The following is a 16,724-nucleotide window of genomic DNA, read 5'->3' on the forward strand; positions in this document are numbered from 1 at the left end:
ATATATTGTCACTGAACAGTAATATTTTGAAAGGAATCTTTTTCTGAGCAGTAGGTCACAACAGTGGGCTTAAAATATTCAGCAAACCATATTGTAAACAGGTGTGCCATCATCCAGGCTTTGTTTTTCCATTTATAGGACACAGGCAGAGTAGATTTATCGTAATTCTTAAGGGCCCTAAATTTTCAGAATGCTAAATAAGCACTGGCTTCTATTTAAAGTCTCCAGCTGCATTAGTCCCTAACAAGAGAGTCAGCCTGTCCTTTGAAACTTTGAGGCCAGGCATTGACTTCTCCTCTCTAGCTATGAAAAGTCCTAGATGGCATTTTCTTCCAGTATAAGGCTGTTTCATCTACACTGAAAATCTGTTGTTTAGCACAGCCACCTTCATTAATGATCTGAGCTAGATCTTCTGGGTAACTTGCTGCAGCTTCTGCATCAGCACTTGCTGCTTCACCTTGCACACTTACGTTATGGAGATGGCTTCTTTCCTTCAACCTCATGAACCAACATCTGCTAGCTTCAGACTTTTCTTTTGCAGCTTCCTCAACTCTCTCAGCCTTTACAGACCTGAAAAGAGTCAGGGCCTTGTTCTTGATTAAGCTTTGGCTTGAAGGAATATTGTGGGTGGTTTGATCTTCTCTCCAGACCACTAGAACTTTCTCCATATCAGCAATAAGTCTGTTTCACTTTCTTATCATTCATGTGTTCACTGGAGTAGCAATTTCAATTTCCTTCAGGAACTTTTCCTTCACAGTCACATATTTGCTAACCGTTTGGTGCAAGAGGCCTAGTTTTTGGCCTGTCTTGGCTTTAGACATGCCTTTCTCACGGAACTTAATCATTTCTAACTTTTGATTTAAAGTGAGAGACATGTGACTCTTCCTTTCACTCAAACACTTAGAGGCCACTATAAGGTTATTAACAGGCCTAATTTCAATATTGCTGTATCTCAGGGAATAGGGAGACCTGAGAAGAGGGAGAGGGATGGGGGAGCAGGCTGGTTGGTGGAGCAGTCAACATGCACATTTATTAAGTTGGCCATCATGACTTATATGGTCGTGGTTTAAGTGTCCCCCCAAAATTACTATTACAGTAGTAACATCTAAGATCACAGATCACCATAACAGGTATAAAAATAATGAAAATGTTTGAAATATTGTGAGAATTACCAAAATATGACACAGAGACACAAGGCAAGCAAATGCTGTTGGAAAAGTGGCACCCATAGACTTCCTTGAGGTATGGTTGCCACAAACTTTCAATTTGTAAAAAATGCAGTATCTGTGAAGTTCAATAAAACGAGGTATGTCTGTACTACACATCTCAGAGATCACCTCTTGGTTGCAAATCGCAGAAATAGCAACCTTTGAGTGTTGGATTAAAGGAGATGAGAAAAGAATAAGGATTGCTTCTTCGAAGTATTATAAATGTTGGGGTAGAATAGCTTCTCTAATTCGAAGTTCAATTACATGGTTTTTATGATCTTTATTATTATAAAGTAACACTGAATGGGCCATTTAAAATTGTACTATTTGTCTCCATTCCAACAGCGCCAAGATTCTGCACAACATAAAATGGGATGTGCTTGGTAATATCAGTGGTTTTTTTATTCATTCTTTTTGTATGTGTGTCTGATTTTTAGAAAATGAATTGAAGCAGTTTTCCAGATAATTTAAAGCCATCCCTTTACTTTATGCACAAATACAATAAAACAAATCCTCTGGGATTAAGACCCCTATTCCTCTTAATGTCTGTAACTTGTCAGGCACATATAGATGGAGCTTATTGAACTAGAACCTGTCTCTTCTGTATGTGAAAGGTGTCTGACCATATTGTTGCTCAGTCACGCTTGGAATTGTTAATAAGAATATAAATTCATTAGTTTGAAAACTCTGTGGTTCCTGGGTAGAATCTGCTAAAAGGAAGTGAATAGTTCCTATTTTCTGTTTCTTGTGGTAAGCTTAACTCGGAAAAGGCAGTTGGTTGTTCAGTAGAAACAAAAATATACAAGACTACAAATCATAATCTTGATGTAGAGCATGTTTCAACCATTTCAAATATTTTATTATGATAAAATAGTTTTACTTCGCAAAGTATTACAAATTTCAAATAAAAAGAGGTAATGTTTTAATTAGTGAAAAATTCAAAACGAATCATATTCTAAACTTTAGAATATAAATTTAAAGCATAAACTTTGAGAATCTACACATAGTTATATATTTTGAGTACTGCATATATTATAAACTGTACAGATGGACAATAATAGGGAAAATAAAGCAAGTTACTGTATTTTATAGGGCTACCTTACATAAAATAATGCTGTCATAAACATGAAATCCTAAAAAACGTCATCAAGCTTAAACTTTCTACCAAAAATAAACAGATATACTGTCTAGATTTGTGGGGCTGGAATTCAGAAGGTAGTCTTCCATGCATACTTTGCTAAGGCCCCTATTTTATTTGCCACTAAAATGTCAGAGTTTTATAGTAGCCGAAAAAGAAAGCTCATCATGAATAAGAATGGATTTGGAAAAGTCAGAGTGTCAGGCTTGAGGTTCTAAGAAGTTCTTTATTACCTGGCCCAGAAGGGGGGAAGGTCGGGAGATCCGTGAAGGATGACGATCTTAGTCGCTTCTGGGACAAGGTTGATGCTAAAAGCAGATTGCAAACTGGAGTCAATAAGTAAGTGGGGTTTGTTTTTCTTTTGATTTGGATTTTTGCTGTTTTGGAAATTTTTCTTTATCACCAGATTAGAAAAATTTTTGTATTTTTATCGATTAAAAATAAAGAGTGCCTCTGGTGAGAATTATTCAGTAAATATTTACATGATCATCGTGTGTTAGACACTCTATCAGGCGTGAAGATGACCTCAAGGAACTCTCAGTGGAGGAGACAGACATATACATAAATAGCTGTATGACACAGCAGAGGGCAGTGTGATCTATCATAAAAGAAGTCGCCAGAGTGCTTTGAGTGTAGGAGAGAGGCAAACTAAGTTAATGGTTTATTCAAAACACAGCATATGATAAAGTTCTTAGAATAAAGTGTTTTTTTAAAAGCAGACATCTGTTTATTTAAGTAGATGTTTACTTAGGAGGAAATAGCAGTTTCTCCTAATTGTAAAGCTAATACATGCTTAATGCAGAAACTTTGTGAACACAGCAAAATACAAAGGTCGGAGTTGGGGGGTGGAGTGGGCTGGGGGTGGGGGGTGGGGGGGGTGGACAAGGGAACCAAATCACTTGTAATCCCATTACCTAAGATAACCATTGCCAACACTGTGGTTTATATCCTTTCAGTCTTTTTTCCAATGTTGATTAATTGAATTTTTAAATAATAACTCACTGTGCAATTCATTTATAAACTGCTATCTTCATACAACAGTATATTATAAACACTATCAATGGGTAGATTTTTAAACATTATGTGTTTGAAAAGTCCCTTAGTAGTGTCACACTCAGAGTAAACATAACAGTGAACAGTCAAGGCTATACCTACCTCCTTGGGACTGAGAATCTGTAGTATGCAAAGTAAAAGATGAAGACCGGACACGCTTTCTGGAAGAATCATTACACTCTGTAAGAAATTCAATGTGAAGGGTAAAACTGATTGCAATAACAAATTAGGCTCAATCCGTGATATGAGAGGAGAAACAGAATTTCCTTTTCTCTAGATATATCATCGTTTGACAATGTGTTAATTTCTGAAGCACAGTGTTAGATATTGGGGTTAATAACTTGGAGATTATAAACCGATAGGCATATCATCGTACTGTGAAACAATTAAAAAAAAGTGGCTTTGGCAAGAAGTTGCTTACAAATTCTGAGATTGTATAGAGAATGCTTTTGGAAGGTTGAAGTACAGGCAGTGGAGAATCATGGGATTTTAGTGTTGTTAACATCAGTGTTCCCAAAGACCTACATGTCATCTTTCAAAACAAGAGCCAGTCTACTTGCATGCTTAAAAACAAGAAAAACCATTCGATTTTACATTGTCTGTGCCACATGCCAAAATGCTTGTGCCTACTTATCTCTTTGTATAAAGATTGCTTTTGAAATACAGGATACAAATCATTACCATGTTCTGCTGCTTCATACAGGGTGTCTTCTGCTGGTCTCTGGAAGGAAACAAAGCTACCAGTGAGAGCTGAGTGTTTGCTGTTTTCAAATCAGACTTTCACCCTGTCACTTTATAAGAGAATTCTCAGAAGCCAGGTCTATTCAGCTAGGCTAGGAAAAGCTGCTCACCTTTACTCACTAGGAGTTGAGTTTTTCTTTAGTTAGTTTTGTGGGTAGTAGGGTAAATTACCTCCATAAGTAAGAATGAATAACAAGAAAATACTAGTTAGGCTAAAGTGAGAATGCTACTAATGCTATCGTTTGTCTTTCAAAGCAAGTGATTTTAGTATGATGCTGAAAAAGCAAATAGAGTCCTCAAGATTTCTTTTGAATCATATATTGCAGTTTAGAACTTATTTTATATCCAGTTTTAAGCTAGGTCAGTGGTGGGGAATGCATGATGAGCCTTAGCCCTCCTAATCTCCTTCAGCCCCTCCCCTTTCCCAGTCACTCCAAAAAAAAAAAACAGATAATTTGGCAAAAATGGCATGTTATCCATAGTTTCAAGATAAGGCCTCTGGCTTCCCATTTCAGCCAAATTGCTGTCAGTAAATCCCTATGATGTAAATATTCTGGAGTTACTACTCCTCTAAGTGAAGAACAGAGGATAAATTTATGCAGCAGTGATATCATTTAGTATAGCTAGCTTCTCGATATACAACCTTGTCAAAGTAAAAATCAAAGAGGGACTTCCCTGGTGGTGCAGTGGTTAAGAATGCGCCTGCCAATGCAGGGGACACGGGTTCAATCCCTGCTCCGGGAAGATCCCACATGCTGCAGAGCAACTAAGCCCGTGCACCATAACTACTGAGCCTGCACTCTAGACCCTGTGAGCCACAACTACTGAGCCAACGCGCTGCAACTACTGAAACCCATGTACCTAGAGCCAGTGCTCCTCAACAAGAGAAGCCACTGCAATGAGAAGCCCGCACACTGCAATGAAGAGTAGGCCCTGCTCTCCGCAACTAGAGAAAGCCCGCGCACAGCAAAGAAGACCCAACGCAGCCAAAATAAATAAATACCTCAAAAAAAAAAAATCAAAGAAAAGTGACTTGATCTTACCTTAAAAGTTTGTTTTCTCTTTTCAAAAACAAATATTGGTTGAGCAATGACAGATTTTTCTGTAAAAGTAAAAGAACATGCAAGAAATCAAACAATACTCTGACATTTCTAACACCAACTACAAATATTTGAAGAATTTTTCTTTTTGTATTTTTCCCTGCCTTTGGGTAAAATCCAAACTGTTTTACATGAATGATTTACATGTAAATTGCATATTTACAAATGATTTTAACAATTAATTAGAGAAATAAATATTCGGGGAAAGTGATAGTAATATGTTTCCATAAATAGAGAGATCATCCCATTAAGAGAACAACCTTTAAATGTTTAAGGAAAACAAAGTACAATTAGCTGCATTTGGAAACTCATCGTGCCGTAGTGATTAACATCCTTACTTTTAGAATAAGACATTTCAAAGGATGAAAAATCTCATCTGAGGGCTTCCCTGGTGGCGCAGTGTTTGAGAGTCCGCCTGCCGATGCAGGGGACACGGGTTCATGCCCCGGTCCGGGAAGATCCCACATGCCGCGGAGCGGCTGGGCCCGTGAGCCATGGCCTCTGAGCCTGTGCGTCCGGAGCCTGTGCTCCGCAACGGGAGAGGCCACAACAGTGAGAGGCCCGAGTACCGCAAAAAAAAAAAAAAAATCTCATCTGAGAGTAATACTTCTACTTGGTTTGGATCTCAAAATATAAATGGTACAGATGTACTTAAATAATCCAGGAATAGTTCATATTTCCTTGACTAGTCATATACTAAGTCATGTTTTCAATATTTAGACTAAGAATCAGTCTTAAACAGTATTGTAAAGTAGGTAGCTTGTCTTCAGCCCTGCCAACCTTATTAATCTTTTATATTTTCCTATCTTAGGTAAGGATAGAAAGGAACTCATTCACTCTAGGGTATAAATGAGTGATAACAGCATCAAATATCAGCACTCTAGAATTCTTAGGGAAGATTATATGGTTGTTAAAAGCTTGGAGGGGCTCTGGAGTTAGAGAGGCATGTGTTCAAATATAAGTTCCACCGCTAATTGGCAATATACTTTTGGAAACAATATGTCTGTACCTTAAGTTTCTTCATCCGAAAAAAAAATGAAGACTATAACAGTACTTACTTTACAGAATTTATGTGAAAATTATGTGGATTTTTAGATATAATTACTTAGATTTTAATAAGACCAAAAAAAAGCCTGAAAGGATATTAAATATGTGGCGTGACACCAATCGCTATTCCAAAACTCATAGCTGACATTGCTAATCTATGACAACACTTTCTTGATGAGCCCCAATATTTCCTCAGAACTTTTATCATTATAGGCTTCTAGCAGCCATTACCGATGTATTATGCCGGCATAGAAGCTGAGGTAATTTGCCATCACTGGCTAAATAAATAAAAGCCTAGCTGAAGAATTTCAAGGAACTACCAGATAATTACACCTTTTATATGCCAGAAAGGGGTTTTCCAGTTACCCACAATCTTATCCCATAATAGCGTGTCAAAACTCTGCCAGACCACCCTTTGCCAAGCTCCTGGGGCCCTGTGAACTTGGGTACCTTCTTTCGGTCCAGCAAGATAAGCTTCATTTTTTTATGCAAGTGCTTGCTGTGCTGTCTGCCCTTGGAGCCAAGTGAACCACAGCAGAAAATGCTCAACAATATATTTGCATTGCCATCCATATTAAACTGTAGCTCAAGTCTTTGTTCTTTCTTAGAACAAGCTCCTTTTTCGGCAGTTACATTAGATTTAAGAAATGAGATCTCTAATGACTTTGAAAGGACATAGTCTTTGTGAATGTGCAGTGGAATACTTATGAAGTGGAATAATAAATGGGCCTCTTCTAAATTGGACTTAGGGTAGTTGTCCTTAAAATAGTATGACTTGACCGAACCGTAGACAAATAGCATGTTGACTTTTCCTCTATCAAAACATAGAGCTAAAAATGGGCAGAAGTGATCTTCAATGGCAGCATTAAGTAGGAAATCATAAAGGGTTACTTGTAGCTTGGAGGGCATGTGGTAAAGTAGGAAGGCCATTTTTTTTTTCATCAATTCAACAAATATTTATTGAGTATCTTTTTGTGCCAGCCACTGTGCTAGGATCTAGGTATACATTGTCTGATTGAAGGTATATTAGCCTCAGTGCAGTGACACTGCCCAGCTCATTAGCTGGAAAACAGATGACCTCCTTACCTCCTCTTCCAGCTAGATTCTCTCGCCCTTTCTCAAACCAGTCCTTTGGCTCCAAAGACAAAGTCAAAAGTAAACATTTATCAAGCCATTGGGTTCATAGCAGTTTTCTAACCTGACCCAGTAGGAAAACTTGAAAATAAGATCACAGTCCTTACAATGATATATTTTAAAATGTATCCTTTCTTCTTTCTAATATATTTGTTGATCAATCCACTTATTCAACAAATATGTATTGAGGGGTGACTGTATACAAGTCACTTTGCAAGGTAAGAGGGAGAGGACAGTGGTATAAGATGAGGCTGAAGATGAAGTTGGATTATCTAAGATAATCTTCCTGTCTCAAGATCCTTAACTTAATCACATCTACTGGGTTTCTTTTGCCACATAAGGTACATATTTACAGGCTCTGAGCATTAGGATACGGACATCTTTAGGGAGCTGTTATACTGCCTACCACGCATACAAAATATTGAGGTTCTGTCTGAGCACTCTCTACTCAGTTCACAGAATGCTGGCAGCCAGGTTTATTTCCTCCAGGCAGGAAATTATAAGATTTTTCTCTGGAGAGTCTGACCAACCCGAAAGAAAAGAACAAAAGATAAGGGCAAACAAATTTCTCAGTGAATGGTCAAACCAGATGATGAGAACCCAGTGCAAGTGCACATAGCTGCCAATGAGCTTTTTAGTGAGTGCCCCTTTCTTAAATATAAGCAGGCAATCAAGGGTCACCAGACATACAATTCAGTGATTGAATGAGTAAACAGAAGGAAAGTAAACTGGAGGGAAAAGACTATGCAGAGAGTTTAATATATATTTTCTAAAATTATATACAAATAATTTATTTTCATATATATTTTATAATTATATATCTAATATGTATATAATTAATATCCTCACAAACATGAAACATCCATGAAGCAAAAACAGAGTACTATTTTTTAAAAAGAGCAACACAGAACAAGAATAAGCTTTTAGAAATTTAGACTTTAAAATATGGTAGTAGAATCAATGTTGCCTTAAAAACATCAATAGAAGATTTAGAGAATAAAATTGAGTAAATAGTCCACATAGCAGAGCAAAAGAACAGAAATGAAAAATGTGAGAAGAGATAAGAAAACTCAGATGATCAGTCCAAGAGTCACTTCAATGCCTGACTAATAGAAGCTATAGAGAAAGAGAATACAGGAAAAAGAGGGCTTGAAATTATCAACAAATAGATCATTAGAATTCCCCAAATCAAAAGACATATGTCTCCAGTTTGAAAGAGTCAATCCAATACTCAGAACAATACATGAAAATAGAACCGTACCAATGCACATCATGAAATCTTAGAACACCACTAAGAAAAGGTCCTATTGGCATGGAAAAGGGGGTAAAAAAAGTCACATATGAAGGGTCAGGTATCGGAATGGCTTTAGGTTTCACAACAACAATCCTGTTAGTTAGAAGTCAAAGGAGCAATGCTTTTAACACTCTGAAAGGAAATGATTTCCGGTCTAGAATTATATGCTAATATAATGTACCGGTTAAGTGTAAAGACATGATAAAAACACTTCCAACTGTAAGCTCTCAAAGTATGTATCCCACATGCACTCATTCTCAGGATGCTTCTAAAGGAAGTGCTCTACCAAAAGAGCTAGTAAACTAAGTAGCCAAGAAACAGGGGCACCGACTCAGAAGAGGTGAAGGCAGCCTCCAGGATGATGGTGAGAGGATAGCCCAGAAGGAGAGCAGTACACCAATTGCAGAGAATAACCAGTCCACAGTGGGGGAGGTCCCTGAGGAGACTCCAGGAAAGAAGTCTCCAAAAGGATGGAACTAAAAGCAGTTGAATATCTCAAGTAACTGAATACTTTGAAAGCATATTTAGATAATTGGAAGAGACTTTGGGGGTTGACTGGTAACTAGTACGTAGAGGACTAAGAAAACGAAACAAAACAAAAATATGACACAATTATTAAATCCAGAGAAAACAAAAAGTTGGGCAGGAAAACAAAAGTAATCAAAATATATTACATAATCATGACGATGTGAATACTGAATATTGATCTAATCAGACTTCTGATGCAGTGATTTTGGGAAGATGGGGGAATGGAAAGCGTTCATGTGTATGGTGGTAGTGGGTTGAAGGGGTCAGAAAAATCTGTGAAAGGGACCTAAATTCTTCCATAGTTGCAAACCAGTAGCACCTAAACATAAATATAGACAAGTAGCCCTAAATGCCTGGTATTTGGTTATATGGAGGTTAATACAAAAGAAACAGCTGTGAGTTGGATGCTGTTACCTCTGGGGACCAAGAAAAAAGAAAGCAGAGGAAGGGGCCAGGAGGAGATTGCTACTTTTTTCCAGAAAAGTCTTGTAGGACCATTTGAACCCTTAAACCACATGAATATACGTAACTTTGAAAAAATAAAAACCAAATTTGAAAATAATTTCTTTTCTACCGTAGTGTCAGACACTCATGATCAAAGGACAATTCTCACGCTCCTGGCCAACGACAGACTTCTTATTGAATTATACTGCTTAGCAAGTACCCAGTATCTTATTTCTTTGGCCTACCTGTTCTTTGCATAGAGATATATGGAAATAGATGTGTGGGCAAGATGGATTCACTGAATTCAGAGTTCAATAACACGCTTCTGAATAACTAAAGATCTGCTCTTTATAATGCCATCTAATCTACTGAAAGGCATTTTATGTTCTTGTCCTTCACCTTCATTCAAAATACTCCTTCACATCTCCAGACAAGAATTCAGCTAGAACATTATGCATAATGTAAGAGCTTTGTTCTTCAGGATTCTAAGGTAGTGTAATGGTCAGTGTTAACAGTAAATATACACTTCTTTTCTCCCTATTCTAATATGTACCATAATTTTCCCCCCAAATTTTGGGTGAGTTGTAAGGTCTTGTTCCTACCTTCTTGTTTTCAATATATTTTATTGGCACTCAGTCTCTGACAAACCTGTTTCATGTAGGAAAGTAACTGGAGGATTTTCAGTCATCTCAAAGGAGAAGGTTTAAGAGTGTCTACTGAGCCAAAAGCAGATCCGGAAGAGGAGGAAGAGACTGAGAATGGAGTCCCAGTGGGCATGGGGGCAGGAAGCTCTAGGGGTCCCACGTTTCTGCTACATGGCTTCTCCCACCGAGAGTCTGGCAGACTGCTTCATCCTGCTTGGTAGTTTAGGGTGATTAAGGTGAAAACTGAGTTCTCCACACTGGATAGAACCAGGCTACTCCAACCAGGGCCACAAAGGTTGTGGAAACACTCTTGGCAGGAAAGATGGTGGCAACAACCCTCCTGCAGAGGAGCGGACACTGCCAAATGGGTCGCCTCTAATTGCTACCAGGACTAGAATTATCCACTTGGACTGCAGCCCTGGCATGCCCGGCATTTTCCTCTCTCTTTCTTCCTGGATTTTTCCATGTGTCTCTGCCACGTCCTCTTTTCTCATTTCTTCTCACGTTCCAAAACTGTCCTCTTCACCTCTTTCACTCGTGTCTGGCTCTCTGACTGGTCAAAGCATGGATTTTGGAGCTCTGAAGTTAGATAATCCTAGAGCTGTGCTTTAAAAAAAATTACTGCAAGGCTTAGCTTTCTCGTCTCTCTCGATATATATTTTAAAAGGGTTGTTATGAGGATTGAAGAAATGTGTGCATGTAAGAGCTTCTTCAAACCTTTTTGGAACAAGGCAGAATATCTTTCTATCGATCCATCCTCTATATATACACAGATACATATATCCATATATATCCATTTACATATACATGCCTAAACACATGGCAATATGTCAGAGCACAGGTTGCACAGAAGACACTCAATAAAAGTTAGCTTCCCTTCCCTCCTCTCCTCCAGTCCTATGTCATTGCCATCACCTAGCTACCCTGTTAGCTCTGGGGAAACTTCTTAATTGTTCCTCAAAGGTCCTTCTTTTTCTTTTCACTCATTACCTTATTCTTACCCCTGGTTCTCTTCTCACTTTTCCTTGTTTTACTCCTATCTTTCTTTTTCTTTTTTAATATCAGGAAGTTTCTGAATTCAGGCCCATGGCCCATTGATAGTTTTAGAGATCCTTGCCCCGCAAAGTGTGGTCCAGACAGACTAGCAGTATTGACCAGGGACTTGTTAGAAATGCAGACTCTCAGGCCTCACCCCAGACCTACTGCAGCAGAATCTGCATTTTACAAGATCCCCAGGTGGTCTGTATACGTGTTTGAGGACCGGTCCTCTAGAGCACCTCCAGGTGTCTGCCCACTGAGACCAAATCTAGGAAGATGGCAGTGGAGACCCTTGGAGTTAATGACTAAACCTCCAGACGTTCTGAGTAACCTGACAGTTAATGAGAAAATAATTACAACTCAAACCACACACTATGATTATTGTGATTCAATGTAAGGTGAAGTCAAGGGCTACTCTGAAGACCTAAAAAGAAATGCCTGTAGTTAGGATATTGAAATATCGATACTGATATTGAAATCAGTCATTCAGATATTCTGCTTAAAACATTGATTTCCTCTCTGATGCAGGGAGTCTTCTGTTTTAATAATATGTCTGAAATCTGAGTAATGGAAATTTTTTTAGAAAATATCTTTGCTTGGGATTATTAAATGTCAGTTAAAATGTTTATTTCTGCAAAGCGAAAATTTAGCCTGAAAGCATAAACTACATCAAAAGCATTTGTCATAGTTCAAAGATTTTTCAACAGGAATTTAAAACATCTAAAGTCTCAACTATAAAAAATGACATCTTCTGTAGAAAAAAAGATAAATCATAGCAGGAGACCCAGGAAGAGGGGATGTAGAGGGTCTGAATCACAATTTGATTTTTTTTAAAAAAAAGGCCTCAAATCTATGTTAAAATATTTTAAGATAGTTTTAAGAAATGACAAATTGTTGCCCCAGAAGAAAAGTGAATCTGTGCCAATTCATGAAGGAACTATAGGCATAAGACATTCTGTACTCATTTCTAGCCATCTATGGAGGAATTCTGTAAAAATGCAAAAGGAATGAACTAAACAACAAATTACCCACCAAAATATTAAAAAATATGTCTTTACAGAAGGAGGTGGTAGGGCCACAGAGTCGTTATTAACTATGATGGGACACTCTTGATTTTACTTTATCAGATGTTTTGTACTGCCTGACTTGAAGGTAGAATAACCAGGACCCCAGAGGGAAATTTCCTGTTTACATTTACATACAATTTCCTATTTACATAGGAAATCGCCAGGCTGAACTCACAAAGCACCAGCTCAACTTGAGACACAAGATAAATGGACCCTGCTGGAACAATTGCAGCCTCGTCGTCCCTGCTGAAGTTATAACCAATTGTGTACTATGAACACAAGTGTGTTGTAATACATACATTATAGGAAGTAATAGGAGAAAACACTTTTCAACCCAATTCTGCATTTTTTGAACTGCTGTAAATTTTTGTTGGAAATGGAATTATAAACTGCCTGCTCTAAGAAATCTAGAATTTCTTGGTTTTGATTCAATGTGAGCACACACTTGAGAAAAAAAAAGAATCAATATTAGAATAAAACGAAGGAAGCTATCCCTTTTCTCGTAAATACCATGCTGATAAAGAAATTACTCATTTTCAGAATGGGACATTGGAGAAGAAGATGAGAAAAGTATCTCGCAACCCACTGAATACAGCCGTTACCACTGAGAACTTTGTCTAATCCGTCCGATTTTCTGAACTCATCTGCTTCTTATGCTGCTAGTCTTCAAGAGATCCATTCATTGTAAGTTCCAAAGACTTTAGACTCTTTTCTCAACTGGTTTGTATACTGGTCTCCATCTAGACACAGATCGATTTCAAAAAACCAAGACATAAAAATAATTAAAGTGTCTGATGTGAGCTAGAACTAGAGGTTGTGTCACACACAGACCTTGCTACGCTTCTGGAGGTCGGACCAAGCCCCTGAAAACTCTGTGTTTAATGCGTTCTCACCCCAACCTCAACACCAAACCATGCTGCTTAGTTTATAATCCAGTCATATGTGGTAGTGGGCTATGGCCAGTGACTTGATTTCGTTTGCATTTTAGGATCTGGAGATTTGTGGCAATTCAATTGAAGAAAAATTCTTCTCATTTCTTAAAGTCATGTACTTCACTAATGTCATTATAAATAGGGAACTTCACAGATTTTAAAGAACAGAAAACTTTCATTAAGTCATTTGATACAGAACATCTGGCAAAATCACTCTGCAGATCAAAATACAGTGATGAAGGAAGAAACTGGCTTTATATTTTTGAGAGTGTTCTGTAATGTATCCCAAAAGACATGGTCGTCATGTGCAGTGTGCTTTATATTTGGGGATGTTCAGTGAGTTGAACGGTTTCATGAAGACCTTCTTGTTTTCCAAGAGACCTTTTTCAACAGCCAACACAGCATACTCCATTAAATTTTACTATTGTTTTCAGTGTCAAAACATGACTCTTTGAATTATTTCTTTTTCTTTCTTCTTAAAACAGTACCATATGACATGCTTATGCATGTCATGACTAGTCTTTAACCTTTTGCCTTTTGAAATGTTTAACTTCATATGACCTAAAAGTTAGACCTTGCTGATCTCCCATGATGCTTCTTTTATGCACATGTGTAATGTGAAAATGTATATTTGTATCATACTTCATCTATTATAAAACGTGTCTAAATATATTAATCTTTGGTGACTAAGTAAATGACTACCACGAGCCAGAATGCAGGGTTTTATAAACCTAAACTTTGGCAAAAACGAGACTGGATTCAAATTCCGTCTCTTCAGTTCACTAACTTTGTGAGCTAGGGAAGATCACTTGATCCCTCTGAGGCCACGTTTACTCATCTGTAAAATGGGAATAGTAAGACATACTTCACAAAGTTGTAAGGATTTAGCGAGGTAACGTAGATAAAATGCTAAGCACAGTACCTGGCATATGAGAAATGCTCGGTAAACCGCAGCTCTTACTACATGATACGATCCTCAAGAGGTAATTTATTAAACCCTTGGATCATGAGACAACAAAGCCTCCAGAATTACAAGATGTGTGCAAGGTCACGCAGCTCGTACTTAGAGATCTGGGACTAAAACACATGAGAGCTGACTCCGAATCTCATGTGTTTTCCTCTAAGAAAGGCTCCCTCTTGGCTTAGTTAAATGCCTGTTTTACAGCTTCTTTTCTTATGAAGCTGTGATGTACCTGAGCTGTGATAGCCCTTCTGCCTTTGTGGTCTGTACGAGCCTAGTTGAGATGTCATCCCAGACTGTGTGAATGTTCCTGCACTTTTGTTTTGCCATCCGTAAACATGCAAGATGCTTCACTTATTCTTACCATTTTCTGTTCGTATTTTGACTTTCAAAAGGTTTGTTTGAGAATGTTGGCAGGCAAATGGCGTGGTGAGCCTAGCAATTTAAAACCTCTATGTCAATATTTATTTTCAGCCACTGGCAAAAATGACTCAGAAGGATGTATTACTTTTGACAAAGCATACCCATTTCTCCAAAACTTGAAGGTGTTAATTTATCTATAAGTATTATAGACCTTTATAGTTTATGGAATATAAACTATTGTATGCTTTTGTGATAAGGTTACCTGTAATCTTTAATTACTTGAATATGTTTGTCAGCAGCAAGTGTGGGCCCTCTGGATTGATAATGCCAGAAAGAGCTGTTTGCTGTTACTCGACACCATTCCTTCGTTTATGCCCATGGGGTAGTAAAGATGCAGAACGTGTCTTGTGATGTGCCTGGTCCACTCGGTACCATTTGGAAATACATATTTCATTTGACAGCATTTATAAATCACATATTCTCCCCTCAGAATAACTTGCAGTGTGAAAATGCTTCCATATGTTAGAAGTGGGTCTCTCCATTTTGCTGAGGGAGGAGGGGATGGAAATATAGTCTAGGCTTCATGACATGTTGAAGATAAGTATTGTACAGGTTTAAAATGGTATCTGTTCATTTTAAGTAATTCCCTAGCATTTTCTGCACTGCTGAAATTAAAGAGGTGATTTTGACACAAAATATCATATTAGTAATAACTAAATCACTCTTCACAAAGACTATTAGATATGGCTGAAATGCTGCTTCAAATATTGAATCCAGATACATTTAAGCTCTTCCTCGTCAGTAAAGAAGTACGCTATTTTTAAATTCCCTCATGGATTCCAAGGCCGGATAGAGAAGCTTGATTGCAACTTCTTGCAATTCCCAAACTCTCTTCCTTAAACTCACTCCTCTTTGGCCTGAGCCTTTGAGCAGGCAGGAGAAAAGGCTCCTTGTTTTCCCGTTTCACAGGAGTAAATGCATGTTATTCCACTGAGAACAAGACCACGGAGGCCTAGGCAGGAAGAAAGGAGCAGGGCTGCCACCCAAGGCCCTCACAAGCCCGGAAGGCCTGGACTCCGTTCTCCTCTCGGGAACTCCCAGAAGCCCCCGGAGGTCAGCATTCACCCTCACCTTACGTGTGTGAGGACTGAAATGCCCTGCTCGCCCTCGGGGCACAGAAATGGAGCGGCGGGGCGGGGGGTGGGGGTGGGGCGGAACTGTGCCGCCTGCTGCAGGTGGTTCTGCACACACCTCTCACTGCTCTGCATTAGAACTAGTTTGAGAGAAGTAAAGGCCAGGTGGCAACTTGTAAACCTTACCAGAAACATTTGTTCACCAAGCTAAAGAAGATTACAGGATAAAAACTGATCAGTTTTCCAATGTATATGACTTGAAGAAGTCTCAAAAAGAACCCCCAAAACCTGAGAACAATCCTTTGTATTTATTCATTTTCTTTCCTTCAAGCTTTTATGATCATTGAACTATTATGACAAGTCAAGATGAAAGGATCAGAGGAGATATTGTAATTATGTGATATCTTTTTCTAAAGCATTTTTTATTGTGTGAAAATATACATAACATAAATTTTACCATTTTAACCATTTTAAGTACAGTTCAGTGTTATTAGGTATTTTCACAATACATAACTATCAACACCATCCATCTCGAGAAATTTTTCATCATTCCAAGCCGATATTCTATACCTATTAAACACGAACTCTCCATTCCACTCTCCCCCCAGCCCTTGGTAACCACTGTTCTACTTTCCGATTCTATGAATCTGACTAGGTACCTAATGTAAGTGGGGTCAGACAATAGTTGTCTTTTTGGGCCTGACTTATTTCACTTAGCATAATGTCTTCAAGGTCCATCTGTGTTGTTGCATATGTTAGAATTGTATTCCTTGTAAAGGCTGAGTAATAGTCCATTGTATGTGTATACCACATTTTGGATCTTTTTTTTAAATCAGCTTTCCCTCATTTGTCTCCTCCTCCTTTCTTTGCTTCCATTTGGCTCCATATTTCTCTCTAAC

General features: G+C 38.2%; 1 protein-coding gene across 1 annotated transcript in view; it reads right to left on the reverse strand.

The window, feature by feature from the left end:
• RANBP3L (RAN binding protein 3 like) overlaps positions 1-16,724 on the reverse strand; it is a 50,209-nt gene that overhangs the window by 22,077 nt on the left and 11,408 nt on the right. Inside the window, exons 2-5 of the mRNA XM_022599219.2 lie at positions 5,184-5,242; positions 4,081-4,120; positions 3,502-3,579; positions 2,580-2,654 (exon numbers count right to left, since the gene is read on the reverse strand). Coding sequence (XP_022454927.1) covers positions 2,580-2,654; positions 3,502-3,579; positions 4,081-4,120; positions 5,184-5,242 — 252 coding nt within the window. The remainder of the gene's footprint in view (positions 1-2,579; positions 2,655-3,501; positions 3,580-4,080; positions 4,121-5,183; positions 5,243-16,724) is intronic.

This window comes from Delphinapterus leucas, chromosome 3 (assembly GCF_059928025.1).
Source record: "Delphinapterus leucas isolate spDelLeu-1000000601 "Yukka" chromosome 3, BTC_Dleu_Yukka2, whole genome shotgun sequence".
Lineage (NCBI taxonomy): Eukaryota > Metazoa > Chordata > Mammalia > Artiodactyla > Monodontidae > Delphinapterus > Delphinapterus leucas.